Consider the following 18,607-nt stretch of genomic DNA (forward strand, 5'->3'; position numbering starts at 1 on the left):
TTTGGTACTACAAACGTTGGACATCGGCTTTCTATTCTACTCACTTTCTTTCAAAACTATCCAACATAGCGGTAATTGAATTCTTAGAATTACAATTTTCAAAAATAGGATCCTACATTTTACTTAACCTAGCTCTTGTACCAAAAATAAAAGCTTATGATACTGTAGAATCAGTGGACAGTTTGGCAATAGGAACGTCCATGTGAACATGCTCTCTCCAAATTGCTTGGAGGTAGGAACTTGGAAGTCACCCATGGGCCATGAGGCGAGGGTCCAGCCTCCAGGGACAGCTCGAGCATGACCAATTCTCCCAAACTTGTCCTTGGGATGCATTTGGACTTGGAAGTTGAAAATATAAAGGAAAGAGGTCGAGTTATTTGGACTTTGAAGAAGGGGGCATTTGGGGTAGGCCTATGACCTGTCCATGTCGTTGGGCTTCTTGCTTGTCGTCATTGAAAGATTTTGGCCCTTGGGGCTGCAAGGACCGCAGCAAGGTTCAAGCCTTCACCTTAGCGACAGCTCCTCATCCTAGCCTGTGCTCTGTCCACTATTTGAACGACGAACCCCGGTCCCCGCCGCACCGCACCCCTCACACACACACTCTCTCTCCATAGTAGCCTCAGCCTCTCTCTCTCTCTCTCTCTCTCTCTCTCATTAGTGCGTACCTGTCCAACGTACGCCCATTTGCATGGAAAACGTAGTATATTTTATCTGTGTCGGAGCTACCGAAGCTCTGGGCCGCGTTCATTAATGACAGTACTCTCAGATCCATGGAGATCGCCATAGCCAAGGGCTTCCTTTTATAACAAGCGCACGCTCTACAGAGTGTTTTCTCTTTGTCCCATTTTCGTTCCCTTCTTGTAGCGTTGTCATTAGTACAATATGCTGCAGAGCGGCAGCTCTGCATACGACCATGGGCCCTTACATTGCATGATCGTTGGCTCGGACGATAGTCACGACTTTGAGGAGCTCGATCCATCTGGGCGCTATGGACGGGTAAGCTTTTTCTGGCAACATGCGTTCTTTCCTATGTGTTTTTCACGTTTTGAAAAATGCAGCGTGTATGAGAGAGAGAGAGAGAGAGAGAGAGAGAGAGAGAGAGAGAGAGAGAGAGAGAGAGAGAGAGAGAGAGAGAGAGAATGAATCAAGCATAGCTTGAGGTAGCTGGTGAGGTCCCTTCAAAGATGAATTCACGTGCAGGGTGATAACGTGATGCTGTACTGTGTTCTCCATGGTCTTTGCACTCATTACTTATTTGTAACATGTCTCTTGTTTGAGGCTGTCAAGTTCAAACATTGCAGGTATTCGGGTCTATTTGGAAATCGGAAATGTCTTCCACCATTTTCTGGATTTTGGAAGGTATCCTGGGGTCATAAAAATCAGGTTCCCATTCATGCTTACCAAGTTGTGGCATCGGGAATCATACCAATGGTTTACTAGCTTCATGGTGTAAAAAGCCCAATCATTCATCGTGCTGTGATGCTACCTCAGCTCTTCCAGAAAATAATTAGAGGCTTCAATTAAAACTATCAGCAGGCAGAATGGAATTGGGCTTTGACCAGCCTGGCGAGAGTTGGATGGAAGATCCTTTTTCCTTGACTCTCATCCTTCCCACCTTGGAATTATGTTATGCAAGCTATCATATTTCTGCCAAAAATGTCGATCAAGAACTGCTCATTGATTTTTGCAGCCCATAATTCATCATAAACATGTTCAATTGCAAAGTCTCAATTTGGAGCTGCAATAGATGTTGGAAATAGGGTTGCAGAGAAACACACACAGCTTGGAGAAGACGAAGGAAGCTCAAGGCACACAATAGAGAGTGTGTTACTTAGTGTGCAATGGAAAGATAGATAGCCCTACAGTGATGGGCGTATATATAATGCACGGGGAAAAAACCTCCTAAAGAGGGAAAAAATGCCCCGGCGGTCCTAGTGTGTTCACACACATCACTACCACATGTATATGGTAACAAATCCCCCCTGGAGTGATGCGGTGAACGAGAGTTGGCACATGAGTAAAGGGAAGTGCCATGCCCTGAGGACAGGATCAGTCCACAAAGGGGAGTAAGCCCAAAGCTTTGCGGAAAGCTTCAAGCTTCTCACGAGACAATGCCTTTGTGAAAAGATCTGCAAGGTTGTCCTGTGTTGGCACATAAGCCAAGCTGATCTCTCCTGCTGAGAGCCTCTCCCTGACATAGTGGTAATGCACCTCAATGTGCTTTGTGCGAGCATGAAAACCTGGGTTCCTCGCAACTGCCAATGCGCTCTGACTGTCAGTGTAGATAGTGTTGGCAGTGTCCTGTCCAACACCCAAGTCAGCCATAAGGCGTCTGAGCCATACACACTCAACCGTAGCTGTGAAGACTGCCCTGTACTCAGCCTCACAACTCGAAGTAGCCACAATAGGTTGCTTCTTGCTCAACCATGATATACATGAATTGCCAAGCATGAAACAAAAACCACTTGTGGACACTCGCGTGTCAAAACAACCAGCCCAATCTGAGTCCGAAAAAGCATGTAAGTCTGGCGGCAATGATCCCCCCTTGGGATAAAACAAGCCAAGATGTAAAGTGCCACTAAGGTAGCGGAAAATCCTCTTGACAGCCTGCCAATGCTTAGACCCTGGGCTATGCATAAATCTGCTGACCTGCGAGACTGCAAACTGAATATCTGGCCTCGTGTTGCATACATAAATGAGGCAGCCAACAGCAGTTTGGTAAAGAGTGACATCAGCAAGATCGCCAGCATCATGTAGACTCAACTTCAAACCTGTTTCCATGGGAGTGGCAATAGGTTTGCAATCCTCAAGTCCAAACTTACATAGCAATGTCTCTATGTAACTTTTCTGACACATGGCAATACCACCATCACCCTGCTTAAACTGTATACCCAAGTAATGATGCAACAGCCCCAAATCTTTCATCTTGAAAGTAGCATTCAAATCAGCCTTAAATTCAGCAATATGTCTCTCATTTGGTCCAGTGATCAGCAAATCATCAACATAAAGAACCACAATGAGAAATACATCATCCTCACGCTTTACATACAATGTGCTTTCTGTTGGACTGTTACGAAAGCCTCGTTTAACCAAATGAGTGTTAGCTTTCTCATACCAAGCACGAGGAGATTGCTTCAACCCATACAAAGCCTTCTTACATTTGCACACTTTGTCCTCTTGTCCTTTTATGACAAAACCGCGAGGCTGCGTTACATAAACTTCCTCAAATATGTCACCATTCAAGAAAGCAGTAACAATGTCTGATTGATGTACATCCCAACCAAAATGAGCTGCCAATGCACATAGAAAACGTACAGTAGTCATACGACAAGTGGGAGCAAAAGTCTCTTCATAATCTATGCCTTTTTGTTGTGCATAACCCTTTGCAACAAGTCGAGCCTTATGGCGATCGATCTCACCATCCGGCTTGCGTTTCAACTTGTAAACCCACTTCGTACCAATGGCCTTTTTGCCAGGAGGCAAATCACATAAAGTCCATGTGTCATTCTCTATAAGTGCATCATATTCTGATTTCATGGCAGCAATCCAATTTTCTGAATTCTGTGCTTCATCAAAAGACAGAGGCTCCTCAACATCATGTAAACTAGACACAGCCAAAGCATAACAATCTGATGCATAAGATGCATGGCGAGAGCCTGAACGAGTACGACTAGATAAAGGTGCATCCAATTTACTGTCACGCAAAGTGTGCACCAGCCATTTTGGCATACCTCTAGCCTGCTCATTTTCAGCCCTTTCCTCATCAAGTACATCATGTACATCTGCATCAGTAATAGGCTGTTCTAAAACATTTTCAGAAACCCCCATAGGCTGTACATTTGCCTCATTGGAACTACATCCCGTGAAACCAGAATACGTTTTGTTTGCGGATGATACAACCTGTAACCTTTGCTTTCAACACTATAACCAACAAAAATACATTTGACAGCCTTATCATCCAATTTTCTGCGCTGCACTTGTGGCACCAAAGCATATGCCAAACAGCCAAAAACACGCATGTGCTCAATAGAAGGCTTTCTATCATGCCATGCTTCATATGGACGTTTTCAGCATGCACGTTTTGGTCATCTGAATTTTGCCACACTTGTCATACAAAGTGAGCTTATACAGCCCACGACACAAAAGCCCAGATGCAACAATTTCATCACCAAAACTGAGATCATGAACTGTAGTGCCACGTAGAGGGCCTCGCTGTCCCCGCAAGGTATAAACAGAGCTGCAATCGTGGCATCTATTTTCGCATATATCACACTATGTACATAATAGCATTTGGTCCCACATAGCAAAAGCATTGAGAGTTAAGTAAATAATTTACTTTCACATTATGCACGTGCCACGGCACGAGAACGTGGACAAGCTACTTCATGGCAAGGGTTCAGTTCAATTAGCTTAGGAAGTGTTCTGGCACTTTTGTGAGTTTGTTCGCAGACTGTGCATGCCCAGACACTTAGTAGATGCATATCCTCTGGTTGCACACAACATGATCATCAGATTTCCATCAGAACCCATCAAGAGCATTTTTACAGTGCATAGACTAAAATAGGGAAAATCAGCAAGTCAAGTACATAAGAAAACCTAGCGCTAGCACTTTTTGGCAGAAGAGGCAGCAGAAACACTTGTTCAACAGGCACCTTCTCAGCAAGACCCCTAACAAGACACCTAGCATTTTGCAACAGATGACCCCTTAGCGTTTTTTGCATCAAACACATCTAGCGTTTTTCAACAAGATCAGCCCTGGCGTTTTTGTGTTGCAGATCAGCCCGGCATTAGTAGACGCAGTAGATCCATAGCATTTTTGCAGCAACACGAAATTCAACCCTAGCGTTTTTGGATTAGCAGGACAAATCAACGTTTCAGATTCACCGCGACGGAACCACCAGAAGCACCAGCGTTTTCAGTTTTCAGCATCAGGACTCCGCACCGCAAGTTCCCAAACCTCGCAGATCTCATCTTCCCGCAGCAGATCTTCGCCGCACGGCTAGATCTAGCGTAGTTTGCAGTTTCAGCCTAGAAAACGCAGATTTCAGCATCTGCGTTTTCACTGTGTCGTCGTCGCATCGTCGTCATCACCATCGTCACTCTGACATAGAGTTAGAATTCAGTAGATAAAGATTTGCCATTAGCGTTTTCAGATTTCAGTCGTCTCGTTGTCGTCCTCATCGTCGTCGACATCGTCGGCAAGTCCAAAGCATTGTAGAGGTTGTAATAGTAGATCGCTCTCGCCATTGAGAGTGGGGCCTTCGGAGGAGGGTTTGACAACACTCTGGTGTCGTATTCTTCTCTCTCTATCTCAATCTCAGCACTTTCATTCACAGTGTTTACCACTTTGTTTGTGATCATTTGCACTCACTCACTAAAGGAACGGAAGGCTCTCCCTTTCGTAAGTAAAAGGAACCTTGAGCACAATTTGGAGCACTCATCTTGAGCAAAGTTCAACATCCACTTCCGCTGCACCTTACATCAATATATGAGACATATTTCACAATTGGAGAATATGAGTTTCTGAGACTGACATTGGCGCGTGTTTTTTCAATTATGTGTCACGATCGAGTTCGTAGGTGCTAGTCATATCTATCTATTAGACCATTTTGAGCTCGTGGTATCGGGAACAATTTTAGTGGCCATAAATTGTCAGATATCTAGTAAGACTTGTTAATGTAACAAGTGTTGTAAACAACATCAACGGATGGTTGTTTCAACTTTTTAGGTTGCAATTTTGTATTTCTATTACACATATAGCAAGGCAATGTCTTGCTAATGAAAATGTTTCATTATTTGTACCTAGATTTGATTTATGTTTACATTCTATTATGGTCTAAATGTTTTAGCAGGGCTATATTAAAAACGCGGGGGGGGGGGGGAGTATTTCATTCTTGATGAAGAGCTATTTATACACTTATTCCCTTGTATTTCATGTGTTTCCTCGTCTATCATGTATGCTATGATTATAACATCCGCCATGAGCATTGGCAACTACAAGTCATTAGTCATGGAAATGCAGACTCGGATACGTTTTTGCTAAATGCATGCATGCTAGGTGTTATGGGCCCTAGTGTTTAGCAAAGGCATATTTGCAACGACATGCAACTTCATGAATTTGATAGCTTATGAAGCTTTTTAGCACCACACGTGCAATACCTCTATGGGATTTATTGTGGGTCTACCAACCATCGTACACGGTCATGGCTCGATATGGATGCTTGTAGATAGATTGCCTAAACTTTATAAGTTTCTTCCAATCAATACCACTCTTTAACCAAGTTGGTTGTTAACAATCTGCATCGATGACATAGATTACCCCACAATTTTGTGAGTAATGATGAACCCATGTTTATCGGTCATGTTTGGAGGATTGTTTGTAATTGGTTGGGAACACAACTCATTATTAGTATTGCCGATCATCTAGAGACGGATGGGCAACTTGCAAGTGTTAATCAAGTGCCAAAGGGTATGCTAAGAGCATACGTTAGTGAGAAGCAATTCAATTGGGACGATTACCTCTCTAGTTTTCTTATCTTGATGCAAAGCATGTTACGACTAAGTGTAGTCCCTTCATGCTTATGAGCGGTTTTCAACCTCTATCACCAGTTATGGTGGGGTTGACTAATGATGGGGCATGTCAAAGCTCCGGCAAAGCATTTGACACAGTGCCCAGAGCTAGAGTGATGTGCGGACTACAGGAGATGGGAGTACACACACACACACACACACACACACACACACAGAGAGAGAGAGAGAGAGAGAGAGAGAGAGAGAGATATGAAATGAAATGAAATGTTATATTAACGTCTTCAAAAGGTGAGAGAGAGAGAGAGAGGTGTGCAGTGATGCCTCTTATTGATTGCTCTTGTTTTGGAAATTTCAGTAGAAAGATGGCCTTAGCATTCTTACCGACTTTTGTAATTTTGTGAAATTTCAGTACAAGGATGTTCTCGGCAAAGGGGCCTTCAAAGTTGTGTATCCTCCTACAGAAATGTGCATTGTCATGATGTGGTTTCTCCTGCTCTATTCTCAATCTAAAAATGGCATGCGTACTCCTTGACTAAGCTGCAGCTATAAAGGTTTTGATGTAGTAGATGGCATCGAGGTTGCTTGGAACCAAATCAAAGTGAAGAATGCTCTGCACAGTGCGGAAGATATTGAGCAGTTCTACTCTGAGGTCCATCTGTTGAAGACCTTGAAGCATAAGAATATTATCAAGTTTTATCACTCCTGGGTTGACACAGAGGCGATGAATATAAATTTTTTGACAGAAATATTTACGTCAGGCACATTACGGCAGTAAGTGATGTCTTGACATTGTGTGTCATGCATAACTAAGAGATTCTGTGCACGAAGGTGTGTTTCAAGGGATATATTTTGCAAGGCCTCTAAGTCTCATTACTGTGTTTCAAGAGGAAATGTGATGAATTCGAGGAGAGAAACTTGCTTCTTCACTTGGAAAGGTTGGGAGTTTGATGTGGGTCTTTGAACCTATAGGTATCAGAAAAGACAAACACAGCGACATTAGAGCAACAAAAATGTGGTCAAAGCAGATTTTGATGAACTGAATTGTTTTATGCGGGAGACCTTGCTTGCATATCATCATATTCTAGTTTTAATTACTGTGTTTTAAAAGGAAATGTGTTGAATTTGATGGGAGAACCTTGCTTCTTCACTTGGAAAGGTTGGAAGTTTGATGTGGGTCATTGAACCTATAGGTATCGGAAAAGACACAAACGCATCGACATTAGAGCCGTAAAAAAGTGGTCAAGGCAGATTTTGCGAGGTCTTCTCTACCTTCACAGTCAGGATCCACCAGTTATACACCGGGATTTGAAGTGTGACAATATCTTCATCAATGGCAATCAAGGAGAGGTGAAGATTGGAGACTTGGGCTTAGCCACAATCCTTAATCAAGCACATGCTGCTCAAACTGTTATAGGTAAGTTGCAGCATTAGCTTCTATTTAGAATTTCTTGGCATAATTCATGTATGCTGTTTTTAGGAGTCCCCAGGGTTTTGTAGGAACTCCTGAGTTTATGGCTCCGGAGCTTTATGAGGAAGAGTATACAGAGTTGGTGGACATCTATTCTTTTGGCATGTGCTTATTAGAGATGATTACAGGGGAGTATCCTTACAGTGAGTGCTCAAATGCTGCTCAAATCTACAAGAAGGTGACCTTGGTGAGTCGGTTCTTGATGCTTTCCTGTTTTGTGTCTCCATCCTCAACTTGGGGTTTACACTATTATGACCCTCTCCATTCCTTTGTGTACATTTTTCTTTTGGCAGGGCAAAAAGCCGGCAGCCCTAAACAAGGTCAAGAATCTCCAACTTCGCCTGTTTGTAGAGAAGTGTATTGCAACAGCCTCAAGAAGGCTGCCTGCTAGAGAGCTCCTTATGGATCCATTCCTGCAAGGAGATGAAGTCGGTGACATAACTAGGGATGCGCATTCAATTTGTCAGCCTGCATCCAATCTCATATCACTCTCTGGCTCCTTCTCTGACATTCGGACAACACTCATGGATCAAACCTTGGCAAGTGCTAGGTCTTTCTCAAGTCTTAAGTCTTCCACCAGCTCGCCAAATCTATATCAAGAATTTATAAGTACACCCATGCATTCAGCGCTGGGTTGTGGACATCTTGCCCAACAACACAATGCCTTAACTCCAGTTTCTGTAGAGGTTCGCCAGAATGATTTACCACCTTCATGTCCCATAGAAGGAAAAGTAGGTCGAATAATCGATTTTCAAATCAAAGGAAAAAAGTTGGAAGATGCCATCATACAGTTACGGCTCCGCATTGCAGATACAGAAGGTGATTCATACTGTTCAAGTAGTTTCCCTTGTTGATGTGGATGAAGAGATGTGTTTGCTATCTGAATCTTAACATGCATCTGTGACTTCTGTGCAGGTGAAGTCCGTGTTATTCATTTTCCCTTCGACGTAGTGCATGACACAGCTTTGTCTGTGGCTGTAGAAATGGTAGAAGACCTTGATCTTATTGATCAAGATGTCACCAAAATTGCAGGGATAATAGATGATGCTATCCAGATAATGGTACCGAATTATGGGTACCGAACGAGTCTCACAGCTGCTTATATCATTGAGAATCAAGGGCTGTCAAATGCTAACAATTCATGTGAACATTCCTCAGTAATGTCTTTAGAAAGTTCTATCTCAGAACAACCTCAAACTACCCTGCCGTCATGGCAGCATGAACCTTCTCTGGCTGCACTGAAGCATTTACAAATGGAATCAACTATCCATGGACGATTTGAAGAAATAGCTTATCATCAGAATGGAACAGTAAAAAACATTCCACCTTTGACAAATGATGACTGTTACACTACTACAAGCACTTCTTCTGAGGAATCGTGGGACTCCCTAAACTCTTTGAGCTTGCATAAATCCTTTAACGGCAAGTGTTCCTACCAATCGGGTGCTTGTTAAGACTCCTCAGAAAAGGGGAGGTGGGGATTCTTGAGGCCGGAAAAACGAGATGTTCCGCAAGGTAGTGCTAAGGGTACATGTTGGGGAGGGCCCCTTCAAGGTTGAGATGTTACTCTTGCAAACTGTGACCTAGAAAAGCTTACTGCTCAACATGGACAAGGCTTCAACAATCTGCAGTTAGAACACAGACAAGCACCCTTGAGTTGCAGCAATTGTAAATCGTGGCAAAAGGGAGAAACTTCCCGGTTGAGGTAAAGCACAAAGAATGTCAGGTCATGTTGTATCCCTGTATATTATGGGTAGCGCCGAATGATTTGTACAAATTGGATGGTGGATGAATTTTGTGGTCTGCATAGTTACGGACAAGAATGTATTATACTGAAGGCACCCTCGAGGTTCTTTCGTATTGGTCCACATGACAGGGAGCCAAGGAAAGAGTTGTGGATTGCAAGGACAGTTAGGTCCTGCATTTTGGATTTAATGTCAGGAGTGCCATGGTAGTTTACATTGTCTTTGGTGATCTATTTAATTACAGCCCAAATCACATCAGTTTCTACCTGACAGCCAGAGATCTTGGCACAGGCGGCATACATGATCGAAATTTTCTAAGACACTTTGTTTGATTATTTGCTTGATCAGCAAACTTTTCAACCTTGTAGGTTTGGCACTTGATATAGAAAGTGAGTATTCAAGTAGTTGTTTGGACGTCTGCTTGTGTTCAAACTACTGAGATGTCAACATTTTCTGCCATAACTTCCGTTGAGATATCTCGATTGTTTCAGAGAAAGCGATGATGTGTTGCCATTGTGGGGGGCTTGAGCTTCCCAGATTGCAGATTCAATGTGAAGTATTTCTGCATGGAGAAAGCTTTAAATGATTGTGGCATACTCATTGCATGTTTATAGGTGGGAGGTGTAAGCAATTGCCATAGATAGTTATGCTGGTTACCGTTAAGTGGAGCTAAAAAATTAAAGGTTGTTTGGGAGCTTCAAGGAAGTTAATTGACTCGGTTGCCTTATTCTCAACACTTAAGAATAGTATGGCACATTAATTGTGTGTCCAAAGGCCATGGTGAAGCTCTCTCTAAGGATCTAACCAGGTGTGAGGTGTTGGGACTTTATAAAAGCAATGCATGTTCATTGCTTGTTATCAAAGTACAAAAGCAATTTTTGCTCTAGTAAGTAATGGTTGGCCATGCCTCTCAACCTTCCATCTTACTTGGTTAGCCGAACATGTTTTTTTCAAATGTTGAATTTATAAAAGGCCACACGGAGAAATCTTGACCGTTGAATTCACTACTATTATGCAAAAGCAAGTAGACATAACAAGACATTTGAGTGGTTGCACCACCTAAGGTAACTTACCCTCAAGTGGATAATGTTGCACATATTGTCTCATTGTTTTCCATTCAGCACACGCTTAAGCAATTTCCTCCAAGGTTGCCCGTCTGTTGGCACTTTGCCTAGAGTACACCCGATTCATGAGGGTTGCATGCAAGCTTAATTTGTAGTCCCCACACATCTCAAATAATGTTAAATAGTGGCTCATTCAATGCTACATCATGGGTTAATTCTCTTGCCCTGCCCAAAGGGCAAAGGGCAAAAAGCCATAGAGGCAGGCTCCCTTTTGGGCTAATCAAATGCAAGAACCTTCTTTTTTGCCTTGGCTGAAAATGATACTTGGGGTACAAACTTTTGACTAGTTGGAGGTCACTAATTGCATAGACAAAGTGTATATTACAATGCATAGAGGTGCCGCATACCCTCGCCTCTAGGCTCTTGGGCATGCCATAACCCTAGGCTAACAAAAAATAGGGAAACATGATAAAGGAGTACATGATTGCCAAATTGAAAATTTATAAAATTGGGAATAATGATAGATTTCTTTAATTAAGACTCTAGGCTTACAAGTTAGTCATTCAGGGTTGGCATAGATAATGCATGTTTCTCTTTCTCTTGGCAAGCTCTTGCACAAAGTCAACGTGCATTTGTATAATCAACATTTTAAATGAAAACGCTCCTTGGACATGCAAGCGAGTAAATAAACACCACTGACGCTTGGTGCATGTCATGGAGCTCAGCACTATGGTGGCAAGATGCTAGAGTAGGTTGGTGGTGGGAAAAAATGGGAGTGCAAAAACAATACTAGTAACATAGCTTTGGTGGCACCCAGGACTAACGACTTATAAGAAATCAACTATATCATGTGCGTTCGAATGGTATTAGAAAAACCCCTTGTACTTACTTATTGTGAAGCAATAAAACAACCCTTTTTTCCTTTGTAAAAGTTATACCTACTCTTTAATTTTCAATTAAAAACCCCTTTTGTAAGTAAAAGAATTTAAGATAAACTAAATATTGCTAATTAAAATACCCCTCCTTTTGAATGCACATGGTACACTCAACATTTTTGACGTGCCCTCTCGTGAGCTCCATAGTTTCCAATGATTGGTTGCCTCACTCCCTTCTCTTATCGTCATCGCCCTTCCTAAGGTAGCAACAATAATGTTTGTTAATTAAGTTTCTCATAAAATTTACATTTGTATTGTAGAAAATGGTTTGTGTTGATGCTCTTTCTTCCGATAATGTATGCTTGAAAATCACATAGCCTCATGGCCTACCAATTACATATAAATCAGAGCACAAAAGTTATTGAAGGACCTCAAAGTCACAAGCCATTGTATTCATATTGAAGACTCATATCTAAGTAACTAATATAAATTTTTTTGTAAACACCCACGTTATGCCATTTTTTTTTCCGACACACCAGAGGGACCACAGGGGGAGGCGCTTATCCCATCCAAATATTAGCCATGTTACATGGTCGGTCAAGGGCCGCGTACCATCGGGCAAGAGCCCCGGGTAGGCATCACCATGGCCACCTAATCGATGCACCACATGCTGGGAACGACGGAGAGAACTTGTAGCAACCAGCTAGGAACCTCCTCCTTGGGTGACCCACCCCAAGAGGAGGATGCACTTGAATGTCCAAGGGCAAGAGCATTAACAATGTGAACACCTGCTGAGCACAAGGTGTCCCTCTAGAGTGTGACCCAACGGGGGATTTGAACCCACAACCTATAGATTGAGAAGCCAAAGCCTTACCGTTAGACCAACCCTTTGGGGACCAAGTTATGCCATATTTAATGTTAAGGACTTTTAGAATCACTTAAAAATACACACCAAATGATACCCATTAGTGGCATACATTACCCTCACAAATATTGCAAAACAAATTACATGTGTGTAATAAACTAAAGAAAATTTAAACTTTTGGCCAAGTGTGAAGGTGATTTAATAGGGGATCAAAGTAAAAATACCTCAATTTCTAAATTGAAGAGTCCCACAACTTAACACTTCAACAATATACCCTTGTGCCGTTGTAGATTGATTCACATTAAGTTCTAGTACTCAATCTAAATGTTAAATCAAAGGAAATCTATAAAAAGTTACAAACCACAATTAACACAAGAAGACAGTGGTTCAAGAAACATGGTGATTCAATGGACTCTCACCTAAATAATTCATACCATGGAAAAGTAGAGAATTTGAATCCCATGTTCACATGAGCAACCATCGATCATTTTCCATGCTTGCAGCACTATAGGTCGTACCTAGAAGATGTCCCATGGTATACCAATTAGGCTCTAGATAAATATCGGCATGCTAGCCACACCTGTAGGTGAGCGTGACTGGTAGGGCCGATCACCCAAGTTTTCAGTGGGTCTGCACCAAGTGTTTAGCTATGGTTAGCTGGGCTCACATGTCTATCAAACCGCACACGCAAGTGGAATGGTATAGCATTAGCCTCGTGAGGTCGAGACGCAGGGTTCAAGGCTTTCGCATCCTTACTGCGTTCAAACTTTCAGTCAACCCTTGCTAGCCGATTTGCAGTTGACTGGCAATCGGCTCGGGCAACCTCTCCAACGAAGGCATGCAAGTCGATATGTTACCAATGCCTACCAATTATGTACCAGTTAGGATCTCAAAATTATAAACTATAGTATCAACCCTATCCCTCTAGTATAGAAAGCTACAAGCAAACACCACCACAAGATGCAAAACAACGCAAAAATGAAGTGCCAAACGAAGATCCCCTTGTCCTTTCCCATTTTGCACAATGTAGGTTTAATACGTGTTCTATGTACACCTGCCCACACATGAAATTATTAAGTAGTTTTCATCAAAAAATTGTGACCCATTCCGTTTAGGGTACTCCAAGAACCTAGGACTACGTCTCTAACAAAGTTGCTAACGTTTAGAAAGATTGGTATAAGGATTTTTTAATATCTTAAGAAACATGCAATAAAAAAGCTTGTTTTGATAATGAGCTCCCGACCATCAATTGTGTAGAGATTATTATACAGAAAAACAAATGGATGCCCTTTTCGATCACTCAAATATCTTCAAAAAATCAGAGGGGAACGATCATGGCTACATCCAAAATCTCTCAAAGAGTTGGTCTCATGGTAAGGCTTTGGCCTCTCAACCTACAGGCTGTGGGTTCAAATCCCCCATTGGGTCACACTTTAGAGGGACACCTTGTGCTCACCCGGTGTTCACCTTGCTAGGGCTCTTGCCCTTGGACACTCGAGTGCATCCTCCTCCTGCGGTGGGTCACCCGAGGAGGAGGTTCCTAGCTGGTTGCTACGAGTTCTCTCCGTCATTCCCAACAGGTGGTGCATCAATTAGGTGGCCATGGTGATGCTAACGTGTGGCTCTTGCCCGATGGTACGCGGCCCTTGCCCGACCATGTAACATGGCTAATATTTGGAAGGGATAAGTACATCTCCTTGTGGGCCCTCTGGTGTGCCTTAAAAAAAAAATTGAGGGCATTTTCGAGAAGTGGATCCTCATCTGAATGCCTGAAACCCAAGCTTGCACAACCAACAAAATAATGTCCTGCTCCAAAATTGTTAAGGACCGGCTCGACACATTTTGGGAACTTCAAATAAAAACTAAATTCTAATTTCAAGGATGCGCTAAGGAAAGTCGACCCAAAACTGTGCCATTAGGCTCTTGACACATCAATGTGACCATTAATAGATGGTGTTTGATAACTTCGATTGAAGATTTATGATGATACATCTCTTCCCCCTGAGGAGAACTGATCATGAAGCATGAAATCAAGTTATATCAAGTAGAATCTATGTTGACGCTTTTATAGGAGAGTTTTACTTGGAAAAAAAGATTTAACTTTGACATAATTATCTCACATTTTCATTGATGGACATTGACACAATTTGACCTCCCTCTAATTGACATGCCATCTTAAATTGGTAACAAGAGTATATAGCATTCCGAAAGGAAAGCAAAACTAGGTGAGCCCTCTTTTGGCCAAATGCAAGGCTAAATGAGGATTGAAATCCCCATTGAGAGAAAGCCATTGATGAGTCAAATGGCTAGTTTGACATGAGACTTGGTACCATTGCCATTGAATGCAACCGTCTAACCCACATTACATCAACTATGTGGGATCAAAATTGAATTTAAATAGTTAACAATCACGTGTGATCTATCAAATTTCAACTATGAGGACATCGTGTCCTCAAGAGTAAGCCCACAAAATTAATCATGTGTGATAAGAGAGAAACCATATATCCTTGAAGTGTAACCTGAATCTCTTGGAGCTGATCAGATTCCAACCAATCCCGAGAGGAGATGACATGAATAAAAGATAGATTTCGATGATGGTTGGAGACAAGGCGACGGAATGGCATGCATTGTGTAGAAAACTAATAAATTTTTGACACTAACCACTTCTATTGTAAACTTGCATTGTAATGTCAAGTGATTTGTTGACGTTCCAATCAGTGGTCCCGTTAGTTTAGTTTCGTCTATTAATTTGATTTTTTAAAAAAAATATTAGTATTATGAGTTTTTAAGTTTTTTTAAATAAAGGGGTAAATAATATATAAGTCAAAACTCACAACTTGAAGTTCATTTCTTGTTTGTACATTTTAGAAGATCCTCTCGAGCACAAACGAGCACGCACTCATATCTTGCACTACTTGGAGGATTCACACAAGCAGACCACCACGCACATTGATACCACCACAACCACTCACACCACTGAAAATTCGCAGCCAACACCTCATGCAAAATGTACGGCTTCAAATCCACACCCTCAACCACATGTGGATAACCCAACACCACAACCCTCTCCAGACGCCCAACAACCTCCCCAACCATCGAATCCAGATGATCAAACCAGTATGCGACATATTTTTGGTGATCTCGCACCCCGATAGAGGGAAGCCAGTCCCGCCTGATGTGAAATGTAAACATCCATCCAAATGGAAAGCCGTATTGGATTACTGTAAGATCATGTATGTCCAACCAGGAGAGCTGCTCCACGGACCAACAGTCCACAGATCGAGCACCACCCATTTCTTGGAGAGTGCTTGCCATTTATATTTTTATGAATCTGACAGAATGCTACCCGAGCCCGATTTGTCCCTCTAAGCCTCCACCATATTGAAATTCCCCATGATGCACCAATCTCCTTCCAACGGCTGCTCCCTTAGATCCACCAAGAGTTTGGCTCTCCCCTGTGCATATATGTTAATAAGGGTCAAGAATTGCCCTGCCTCCTTTAATCTTACCCCGAGGACACTCCCAGAGGCATCCCACTAAACCCAAGAGTCCCATCGTCGTAAAAGACTAGCTTACTCCCTAGTGCTTGCTTCCTGTAATTGGAAGCATCAAGATGGTGCTCCTCGATTAGCCAGCAATTTGTAACAATTTTTCAGAACGCCTCCCAAAAGAGCATCCTCTTATGGGCCAACTTTATGTCCTTCAATTATTAGGTCATTCATTAAGGGGAGAGTGAGACATACTTCTCCAGGTCTGGTGAGCTATTCATACCTGGCTCTCTTTCGTTACCCTCCTCTGTTTCACCCTGAGGATTGTCCTTGTGTGACCAGAGCTGCCCTCCTCCACCAAGGTCAGCCGGTGGGCAGCAGACAACTCTGAGGTGAACAGGGCCCTTGGATTATTGGCCCGCAAAGCCTTGAAGAAGATTCCCAACTTAATGGGGGGCTCTTGGCTATCTGAAGGGTTCTCCTTGCAATGGTAGTATGTTCGTGCCAATGTTTTAACTCGCTTACACTTGATTACAGAGACTTGTTGCCAGCTCTCATCCACCTGTCTCGGGGTAGAGGCCAGGGCGATTTCTTTCCCGAGGTTTCACATGCGTTTTGATCACAAGAAATGTGGAAAATTGCGCTCTTGGTGTGGCTTGATTGTTGTTTACATCTGGGCTCGGCTCAACACTCAAGTGGTCCTTGGGGGTAACTATATGAGTATCTATCTTACCAGATTCAGTCACTACATTTCCATTATTGCTCCCTCCTTCTCCTTGCTTTGCTCCTTCTACTTCCATGTTGGACATCGTTGTTTCTTTGGGTGTGGTTGCTTGTGATTGACCTGCCTTTCCTGCTTCAACTTCACTAGAACCATTCATATGGCAGTCTCTAGCAAAGTGACAAAACCCATTGCACTTGAAACATGCTCCAAAGAACGTGCCAAATCTAAGAGGGATCACTTTTTGAAACTGCCCCTACATTAACTACCATGCTTTTTGACGGAGGTTTATGTACGTCCCAATAGATGCACACTTTATTTGCCGCTGGCCCCAGGAATACTTAGGGTGCTTGCAAGGTCTCTGAGATTATCCCATAGCCAAATAGGTAGATTGACAAAGTCAACCCACACCTGGCACATATCCTTAAAGGCCTCTAGATATTTAAAGGATGGGTTCCATGGTAATACGCAGATGGGGGAGCGATTAAGGTGCATCGGGCTTTTTACCAGAACTTTGTCAGTTGCAACTGTGTCGTTGAACCAGACTGTGAAGAACTCTTTGGTCACATATTGAACATAGTCAATCATTTCTCCATGGTTGAGAACCATCGAGCTAGAGATCCATCTGATGAGCTCTATCTGTGACGGTACTCTGCCCCTAAAGCCAAATACCATCGACGAACTGGCCATCGTAGTAAGTTGTTTCTTGATCAGTGCCGGTGGGACCGACACCATGCATGCATTATCCACTTCAACCACATGTGGTAAGCTTTTCTTTAGGGCTTGAAAATCCGTCTCTCCAATTGATGGTGCGTAGCCTCTCCTAACCTCCTCAAAAGACCTCTTGAGGTGGCAGTGTTGGTGTGCTTTACTGCTTTCCTTTTCACTTCCGTTATGACCAGACGGCTGGGCCTTGGGTTTTTGCCCCTTGGTTGACTCCTGACATCCGACCACTACCTCTGCATACGATGGTCTTGTCGAACTTTCCATCTTATGGCACTATCTGGAAAGCGCAACCCGGGTCACTGAACCCCGATTGGTCGGTGGGAATGGCCTCTACAGTCAACTTACAAAAGTTTTAATCCTACGGAGGTAAATAATCGCGCTTGCTGAAGAGTGCAACTTAGAAAGAAAAAGAACATGCCTTGCCTTACGGAGATAATAGAGCCAGTTCTCATGAGGGTTTGATTTTCAAAATGTTGGCAATATGTTGCCAATTTTTTGGTTTGACATGGAGTGTTTCCACTAAATAGTTGGCAACAAGTTGCCAACAAGTTCCCAAACGGCTCCATGCCCAAGGGGTGGAGCAAGATGGCAACCACAAGTGAAGACAAAGAGAAAAAAGTGTTTTTCATTGAATGGAAGAAAAGACAAACTTTTTTTCCACTTCTCTCTCTATTCTCTCACTTACATTTCCCATTCATTTTCCTTAAAAAAGAAATCTCTCTCACTCTCTCACGTTTTTAGATACCTTCCATGAGAACTCACAAAATCAAGTTGTTGGTTGGCAACAAGTTGCCAACCTACCTCTCATGTGAACTAGCTCATAATTGCGCAGCCAAAACACGATCAGGCATTGAAGGTGTAGAAAATCGTGGAGCCATGCAGGAGCATGGATTCCGGGTGAATGATCTGCAAGGGACCATTCTCGACTGTCAAGTGTCAGGGGGAAGGGGGCCAACACACTGAGTTTCTCTTGCGTTAAGAGCTGAGCGGAGAGCTGAGCACTGCAACACTGAACTAGGGGCAAAGTGCAGTGCTGAACCAGGCACACAATATAGAGATTGTCTGCGATTCTAGGTTCTAATGTGTTAGCACCTCATCAGGTTTTGTGTGTTGAGTTAGAGGTC

The 18,607-nt window shown here is 42.8% G+C and overlaps 1 protein-coding gene across 1 annotated transcript; it reads left to right on the top strand.

Moving 5' to 3' along the window:
* The first annotated feature begins 439 nt into the window (after window positions 1–439).
* On the top strand, window positions 440–10,162 carry LOC147464926 (putative serine/threonine-protein kinase WNK9). The gene is made up of 7 exons (XM_086517101.1): window positions 440–996; window positions 6,941–6,978; window positions 7,075–7,302; window positions 7,722–7,945; window positions 8,029–8,186; window positions 8,293–8,818; window positions 8,915–10,162. The coding sequence occupies exons 1-7, from the start codon at window positions 883–885 to the stop codon at window positions 9,451–9,453; spliced, it is 1,827 nt and encodes a 608-aa protein (XP_086373227.1). The 5' UTR covers window positions 440–882; the 3' UTR covers window positions 9,454–10,162.
* The last annotated feature ends 8,445 nt before the right edge of the window (window positions 10,163–18,607 follow it).

This window comes from Adiantum capillus-veneris, chromosome 1 (genome assembly GCF_014529385.1).
Source record: "Adiantum capillus-veneris isolate H3 chromosome 1, ASM1452938v2, whole genome shotgun sequence".
Lineage (NCBI taxonomy): Eukaryota > Viridiplantae > Streptophyta > Polypodiopsida > Polypodiales > Pteridaceae > Adiantum > Adiantum capillus-veneris.

Coding starts and splice junctions, on each gene's coding strand:
- LOC147464926 (XM_086517101.1), top strand. CDS start 883: ATGCTGCAGAGCGGCAGCTCTGCATACGACCATGGGCCCTTACATTGC. Junction 997..6,940: donor CATCTGGGCGCTATGGACGG/GTAAGCTTTTTC, acceptor GTGAAATTTCAG/TACAAGGATGTTCTCGGCAA. Junction 8,819..8,914: donor CCGCATTGCAGATACAGAAG/GTGATTCATACT, acceptor ACTTCTGTGCAG/GTGAAGTCCGTGTTATTCAT.